This window comes from Papaver somniferum, chromosome 7 (genome assembly GCF_003573695.1).
Source record: "Papaver somniferum cultivar HN1 chromosome 7, ASM357369v1, whole genome shotgun sequence".
NCBI lineage: Eukaryota > Viridiplantae > Streptophyta > Magnoliopsida > Ranunculales > Papaveraceae > Papaver > Papaver somniferum.
The window spans coordinates 71,783,401-71,792,392 of NC_039364.1; the positions used below are offsets into that span (position 1 = coordinate 71,783,401).

An 8,992-nucleotide genomic window follows, 5' to 3' on the forward strand; every position below is an offset into this window, starting at 1 on the left:
GTTTGAACTACCAAAAATCAGTGAGATTGTATAACCGATGATGTCGTTTTCTACTTCGTGGGTAATTTGACAGAACTAGTGAGTGTGAGGCTGTTTTTCAGTCAAGAAATGGGTTAGTGTTGGGAATGGAATTTGAGCAAGAACAAGGAAGAAAGGTGGGCTGCTGTTGTTGAAGATGGGAGCTATTCCGATGACTTTTAGAGATCAAAGTGAAGAGATGTGTAAGTCTGTCTAGTTTTACAGCAATGGGTATACTGAATGTCTTGTAATGAAGGAGATTTGGAAAGCTTAGAAATAGTACACTTGCATCTCCATTGTCAAAATCTCGAACATCAAGTGTTTGTGTAAAGGTTAGAAAGACCTTTTTTTTTCGTTTTATCCAGTTGACGTATATAATTAAGAGACAAGAGAATGGAGAATCATGACCGTAGGCTTCTTTCTTTATAACCGTCAGATACTAGGCCCTCTTCAAGGGTATACTTGTAACCTCAGTAATTTAAAATATTTTTATTTTATAAAATTGATTAAAGTATGGTCATAAACAATCAACGAGAGTCAACATCCAGTCCAGGTACCAAGCACTAACATTGGACAAATGTTAGACCAAAGCCTAGTGTTGGTCACAACCTGAGTATCAAACACCAATTATCCCTAAAGATTAATACTGCAAAATCATCTTCCAAATAAACTTTAGAATTTAAATAAATAAATCTAAAAACATTGAAGATGAAAATTGTTGGACATAGCTATGTGTAATCACAATAATGGCTATTCCAAACTCTAGTTATTCTTCTTAAAAACACAAGAATAAAATTCTCATAAGAAGATTTCCTAGACAAAATCAAAGTAACTCTTAGAGAACAAGATTTGAAGAACATTAAACATAGCCAACAACCAGAGATTGAACATGGACGAGCTCATCAGTTGCTTTCTTCAGTTCGTTTTTCAGAAATTCAAGATTCCTTGTTGCAATTCCAAGTTGTTCACGTACGACCTCAAAATCTCGAAGAAGATTTTTTACCAGTTGTTACGACATCTAAACTGGTAATTTGTTTTCATTATCAACAACATGATAGCAGGTTCTCGTGAAACTCGATAGTCTTGCCCTTCTCAATATTGTCTTCCTTGTTGCATCCATCCATTGTGCACACATAAATCAGGTGAACCTTTTGACGTTATGGAACGTGTATGTACCAAAATGGAGCATGATACATATATATATATACACGAGTGTTTCATAGGAAACCCTAGGGATACTCATACACGTTCCGTGTGGGCCAGGTGTACGTGGACTTATGGTTACAACCTTGGTACGAGACCAAAGGAATAATGGAGCAAAATTTAGAAGAAATCTTGAAAAAACTCAAGAATCATTCTAAACAAAGGATGACAACCTTAGTTCAAAGGAGCATAAGAGAATTGTTGAAAATCAAGGTGAACAACAAGGAATTATTCTCAAGAGTGAACGATCAGAAACATTACATCATGTAAAGTACTGGAGCAAGGCTCAACAATTTTATGATCATTGTTTCGTAAATAAAAATGAAATATAACAACAACTACTTTCTCAAGACACAAAGGCTTCTTGAGAATTATGAGCATCCTCCCATATTACAAGAAGGATGCTACATTGAGCAGTCATGTTGTATTTTGATGAGCTTTTTGCTCATCAAGATTATTGACTTCCTTTCTCTTTCCTTCTTGAAGATTTTCATAAAAATCACTAGGACTAGTTGAAAGAGATTTAACTGGAGGGGAACAATGAATACCTGATCCTGCTGCTTTCCTTGCCTTTTTGATACTCCGTTTGAGTCTGTTTATGCTGATCTTGAGCTCCGAGACTCGATTATTGATATGAATGAAATCTGGAGCAGACATCTCGGGTTCACTGTCTTCTTTAGAAGGAGATAAGGAATTTGGCTTTTCTCTCTTTCTCCTATGCCTTTTTTCTCTTCTCAGAGTAATTTAAAGAGTCAGTTGTCCACCTGACATTCTTCTTTCTACAATTGTAGGCATTTTTTGTCTCAAAATCATTATCTAGAAATGACTCATCACAATATTTCTCTTGATTGCAAACACTGCCTTTTACTTCAGAAATACGAGAGACAAGTTTAATTACTTCTTTAGACATCCATGCAAGAATGTTGTGAAGTTTCTCATTCCTCAGTCGAAAATGACATCTTCGTTCAAGATGTCCTTTATTTCCGCAATAATAGCAGTTAAAGGATTTTTTCTTGACTGTTCTCATGCGAGTTAAATTAGAAGGAGTACAATCCTTTTTCCTAAGACCGTCAGCTGCTGGAAAGGTTTTTTTACATGAAGAGTTGTCATTATGTCATAGACCTAGTCAGTGTAATCCCACTATGTTAATTGTATTGGCCTGGTATCTATGTGAAATGTATTGGGCTGATAAACTATAACCCAACTTGTGAGTCTGTCCCCTTATCCTAGCTAAGGTGTTACCCAGTAGCTATCTTGGCCAATGGCCTTATATTGTATTCGGTTGGTCATTGGATTCGACCAATGAATTATTAATCTAAAATTATCTTTTACTAAATATCTGCTCTCTCTCTTTGAGCTCTCTGTTCTTGTTGTTGTTCCCTCAGATCTCTTCTAAAACCCTTCTCAATCACTCAAAATCCCTTAATTCACCTTCCTTTGTAGTAGAGAACACTACAAATTGGTATCAGGAGCATCATCTTCATCGGGACCTGTTATGGATAATAAAGCAGCTGTTGAGGAACTTACTAAGAAGATCGATGAGCTTGCTAGAGCTCAGGCTGATTCAAATAAGAAGATGGATGAACTCACTAAATCTCAAAGTGATTCTTCAGTCAAATATGATGCTGTTATGAAATCGGTTGCAGAGATTAAAGACGCTCAACGTCGCCTACTGTTGATTTCATGAGTGTGATTAATGCTTCTTTCAATGTTCAAATGGACCGTTATATTGAAGTTTCAGACAAGAGGAACTTAAATCGAGACACACAGGCTGGTTCTTCTGATGGAGTTTTGGGTCCTCCACCCAACGGAAACCCATTTAATTCAGGTTAAAATATCATACAACCTCACTATCAATATACTCATGAGCAAAATCAATTTCTTCAACCAAGACCTAAGATAGAATTCCCAAAATTTGATGGTACCAACCCCCGATCTTGGATTCGTAAGTGTAGAAATTTTTTTCTTCTTCATAATATGTCAGATCCACAAATGGTTAATATAGCTTCCATGTATCTAGAAGGAAAAGTTGACATATGGTTTCAAGATTATCAAATTGGTAAACCATTAATAACATGGGATGATTTTGTTAGGGATATTTGTTTACGTTTTCAAGAGCTTGGTCATGATGATGTTGTAGGGGAATTTAACAAACTCAGTAAACTTGGATCAGTCCTAGATTATCAGGAGGTCTTTGAGGATTTGAAAGCATTAATGTTAGCGAAAAATCCTTACCTCACTGAAGCATATTTTACTTCGAGTTTCATCAGTGGCTTAAAGGATGAACTCCAGTTGCACGTTCAGATGTTTTCACCAAAATCACTTTCTAATGCAGTATACTTGGCTAGAATGCAAGAGGCACTCCTTGAGAATGCGGCCAGAAAAAAAAAATTCCATTACAGACCCCCACCATTATCTGTTCCAACCAATTATTCTCAAAGACAACCTACTTCACCAGTTACAAGCCCCACCAACCACTCCCGAAATTTTTCATCACCTGCTGTCAGTTTTACACCACCTATTAAGAAGTTGTCATATGCAGAGATGCGCAAAAGACGAGAAAAGGGTCTTTGCTATAACTGCAATGAAGTTTTTCAGGCTGGCCATAAGTGTCTTAAGCAACGAATTTATATGTTGGCTGATGATGATGAAGAGTCGACACTATATGGTGAAGAATCACCTGTTGAAACTCCATTGTCTCCTACTCTAGAAGAAGAAGTCGAGATTAGTTCATGCTCTAGATGGCAATGTCTCCCACAACACCATTCAGATAGAGGGAGCTTCTAAGAAGCAGCCACTGACAATCTTGATAGACAGTGGCAGCACTCATAGTTTTCTCGGCCCAGCTGCAGCTGCTAGATGTGGAGGGAATCTTGTTCCTACAGCCTCATTGTTAGTAGCAGTAGCAAATGGTAATAAAATGGTTAGTGATGCTAAGTGTCCATCTTTTCAGTGGCAAATGCAGGGACACCAATTCCAATTTGAGATGCGTCTCTTAACCTTGGGGTGTTGTGACATGGTGCTTGGAGTGGATTGGATGAAAGGCATGAGTCCAATGGTTTTTGACTTCAATAAATTGACTGTAGATTTCTCTCTGGAGGGGAAGCCCATCAAACTTCAAGGTAACAGTCCCACAACTCAGATTTCTATGATGACTGGTAAGGCTTTGCGTAAATGGGTTAGACAGAATAAACATGGAATGGTTGGTAGGTTATTTGCTATTACTGCATGTGAAGAACAAACTGTGACACCTACCCCCATTTTACCCTTATTACAAAAATATGAAACTGTTTTTCAAGAACCCAACACTCTTCCCCCATCTAGCGCTCATGATCATCATATTCCATTAAAACCACTCACTACACCTCCAAACCAAAGGCCTTATCGTATTCCTTATATTCAGAAGGAAGTAGTAGAACAACTGGTGCAGGAAATGCTCAAAACTGGTGTGATACAACCTAGTATAATCCCTTTCTCTTCTCCAATATTACTTGTTAAAAAGAAAGATGGCAGCTGGCGATTTTGTGTCGACTACAAAAAGTTAAATGAAGCTACTATTAAAGACAAATACCCTATTCCCATTATAGAGGAGTTATTGGATGAGCTGCGTGGTGCAAAGGTGTTCTCCAAGATAGATTTACGCGTAGGGTATCATCAGATTCGTGTGTTTCCTGCAGACACATACAAGACGTCCTTTAAGACTCATCACGGGCATTATGAGTTTATGGTGATGCCATTCGGATTAACCAATGCTCCAGCCTCCTTCCAAGCATTAATAAATGATGTTTTTCAGCCGTACTTGAGGAAGTTTATCTTAGTGTTTTTCGATGACATATTGGTATACAGCCCAGATATGACTTCCCATTTGAGACATATAGAGATCACTCTTAAAACTTTACAAGAACAAACATTATATGCCAAGCTCAGTAAATGCACTTTTGGTCAACCAAAAATCGAGTATCTGGGTCATATCATCAGTGGTGAAGGAGTCACAGCTGATCCTAAAAAAATCTCTTGTATGCTCAATTGGCCAGTACCAACTACCTTGAAGGAGCTGAGGGGATTTCTGGGCATTACAGGCTACTATAGATATTTGTCAAAGGCTATGGTATCATTTGTAAGCAATTAACAGAATTACTTAAGAAGGAGAGCTTCAAGTGGAATGATGCTGCACATAATGCTTTTGAAGCCCTCAAACAAGCTGTCACCACCACTCCAGTGCTAGTGCTCCCTGATTTCACACTTCCATTTGAAATTGAGACGGATGCTTGTGATACAGGTGTGGGAGCAGTTCTTATGCAGAATAAAAGGCCAATTGCTTATTTTAGCAAAGTCATGGGAACAATATTTCTTCCTATGTCCACCTATGAGAAGGAATTACTTGCCATTGTGATGGCAGTTACTAAATGGAGGCCATATTGCTGGAAAATCATTTTACTATTTACACAGACCATCAAAGTCTGAAATATTTTTTGGAGCAAAGAATTCACACCATGGTGCAACAAAAATGGCTCTCAAAATTGTTGGGTTATGATTATGCTGTGGTTTACAAAAAGGGAATTGAGAATAAAGTGGTTGATGCTTTGTCAAGGGTACCTCAAGCTTCATCACCACAATGTCAACTCATTTCTCAACTACAGCCTGCTTGGTTTGGAGAAGTGCAAGCTAGTTACAATTCAGATACTTTGGCTGCTGAAATCATTCCACAACTCACACTTTCTTCTTCCAGCAAACCTCCATACACTTTTCTTCAAGGAATTTTGAGATACAATAACAGAGTATATGTTGGCTCAAAGGGTTAAGGAAACAAGTATTGGCTGTAGTCCATTCCTCATCTGTGGGAGGACATTCTGGCACTCAATCCAGCTACCAAAGAACAAAAGAGTATTTTTACTGGGTGGGAATGAAGAAAGACTTAATTCAGTACATCAAGGAGTGTGACATTTGTCAGCAGCACAAGGTCTCACACACATCCCCTGGAGGATTTCTACAACCATTACCCATTCCTGACCAAGCATGGAAGCACATATCCATGGATTTCATTACAGGACTTCCCAAATATGAAGGCAGAGAGGTCATTATGGTGGTGGTGGATAGGTTCACTAAATACAACCACTACCTTCCACTTAGCCATTCATTCACAGCTGCTTCTGTGGCCAAGGTATTTCTAGACAACATTTTTAAACTACATGGTTTGCCTGCTACAATAGTATCAGATAGAGACAGCATTTTCCTTAGAAATTTCTGGCAAGAATTATTTACAAAAACGGGAACAGCTAGCACATGAGTTCTGTTTACCATCCACAAACAGATGGATAGACTGAAAGAGTAAATGCTTGTTTAGAATCATATTTAAGATGCATGACTAGTTACAGACCATCTAAATGGGTTAGCTGGTTATCCTTATCTGAATGGTGGTTTAACACTACTTATCATACAAGCCTCAAGACAACACCATTTCAAGCTCTTTATGGTTACAACCCACAACAATTTGGGTTATTCTCTCACCAAAAATCTGCCAATGCTGCTGTGGAGGATTACTTACAGAAAAGACAAGCTATGGGTATCCTTCTCAAATCTACACTTGAGGAGGCTCAGCACAGAATCAAACAACAGGCTGACAAGAGGAGAACTGAGAGAGAATTTCAGGTTGGAGACTGGGTATACTTGCGATTACAACCTTACATGCAAACATCTGTGCATCTGAGAAGAAGTTTGAAGCTGTCAGCCAAATTCTTTGGTCCATATCAAGTCACTGCAAAAATTGGGAAGGTAGCCTATAAACTCAATCTGCCTATTACTTCAAGGATTCATCCAGTGTTCCATGTATCTCAGTTGAAGCCAAAGTTGGGAGCAGGATTGTTACCACAGACTACACTCCCATCTCTGGACTCTAATGGCTGCCTGAAGGTCACTCCTTTTCAGATTCTTTCCACCAGAACTGTAAAGAAGAACCAACAGTTAGTGGATCAAGTCTTGGTGCACTGGAATCACTCTGCAGCTGCTGATGCTACTTGGGAAGACAAGGCTCTCATCAAACAACAGTTTCCAAAGCTGATTCTTGAGGACAAGAATCAATTTGAGTAGGGAGTATTTGTCATAGACCTAGTCAGTGTAAGCCCACTATGTTAAATGTATTGGGTTGGTATCTATGTTAAATGTATTGGGATGATAAATTATAACCCAACTTGTGAGTATGTCCCCTTATCCTAGCTAAGGTGTTACCCAATAACTGTCTTGGCCAATGGCCTTATATTGTATTCGGTTGGTCATTGGATTCGACCAATGAATTATTAATATAAAATTATTTTTTACTAAATATCTGCTCTCTCTCTCTCTGAGCTCTCTGTTCTTGCTGTTCTTCCCTCAGATCTCTTCTAAAACCCTTCTAAATCACTCAAAATCCCTTAATTCACCTTCCTTTGTAGTAGAGAACACTACACATTAGCATGAACAAAATTTATCTTACCAGTACTTGGAGCGTTTATTCCCTTATATCCCAGACCACGTGTATCACGATGTTCTTTTCATGCTCCAAGCATGGAAGATAATTTTGTAGAGCTAGAATTGAATCTTTTCAGATTCTCTTCCAGTGATTTTACCTTATTAAGGGCAGCAACGAAATTGGTCTCCAAAGATTTTTCTCTGGCGAGGGACTGAGTTCTCTGTCATCAAAACATTTTTATTGAGAGTCATATCTTGCTTCAGATTCCGCAAGTCTTTCTTTCAACACAAAGAGATTTCGAAGGAGATTATCACATTCGGACCTTTTTGAGCATAAATCTTCTTCTCGATCTTCAACTGTAGATTGTAAAAGTTTATATCCACAGTCATAACCTTTAAAGAGTTTTCTCATCTTTCTGTTTTCTTGACAGAGAGGTGCCAAATATTTTCTCAAACAAGTTGTTGACTTATTTTCTTTCAAAGCATGGTCAAAGAGCTTGATATATTGAGAGACTTCCTCATCAGTAGTTTGTCCTTCTTCTGAATCACTCTCATCCGAAAGATCATCTAACTTTTCATCAAGACATTTTTCCCAGTTGAAGACAGATTCAGACACAGATGCAGGTACATGGAGGCTTCTTATATGTCTCAGGGTTTTGAAACATCTTAGAGGAACTATGATATGGTGTTGCGTTATCAAAGAGATTACTGTCATCCATAGAGTCAGATCGCTACAAACACAGACTTATAAGGTTTTTAAACGTGTTTGCCTGCTCTGATACCAATTGAAAAAGTGGGGATCTAACAACCTCACCCAATATTTCGCTTAGCAATCTGCATGGACTAACTCCAATATACTTTCAAGAGAATCAACTAGACAGTCAGACTCAATCTTAAGAAAAGTATATCAAGGAGTTATATCTCAATTTCTCGATTCAATACTTACTCAAGAAAATAGCAATCTGCGAGTCTAATTGAATACAAGAGAAATCACTTGAACGGTACCAAAGACCAATGTTCAAGGATCAATCAATTTCAATCAACAACCAAACGTTGGATTTACCAATTGATCGATTCAACACACAACCTGTGATATTTCAATTATATAACAAAATATAATATGGAAAAGAAATAACACAGACACCAGAAGTTTTGTTAACGAGGAAACCGCAAATGCAGAAAACCCCCGGGACCTAGTCCAGATTGAACACACACTGTATTTGTTAGAGCACTGCTCGATCGAACTCGCATGCGTTGCTATCTCAAGCATGTTTGTCAATGTTAGTGATCAAAACTATAAGTGTTGATTTCTAGTCTACTTATAGCT

General features: G+C 38.1%; 1 protein-coding gene across 1 annotated transcript; it reads left to right on the forward strand.

Annotated features, from left to right (window-relative positions):
- Positions 1 to 2,937: 2,937 nt before the first annotated feature.
- On the forward strand, positions 2,938 to 5,685 carry LOC113294751. Its single transcript, XM_026543128.1, has 4 exons — positions 2,938 to 3,049; positions 3,206 to 3,903; positions 3,992 to 5,237; positions 5,324 to 5,685. Exons 1-4 carry the CDS (start codon positions 2,938 to 2,940, stop codon positions 5,683 to 5,685), a joined length of 2,418 nt encoding a protein of 805 aa, XP_026398913.1.
- The last annotated feature ends 3,307 nt before the right edge of the window (positions 5,686 to 8,992 follow it).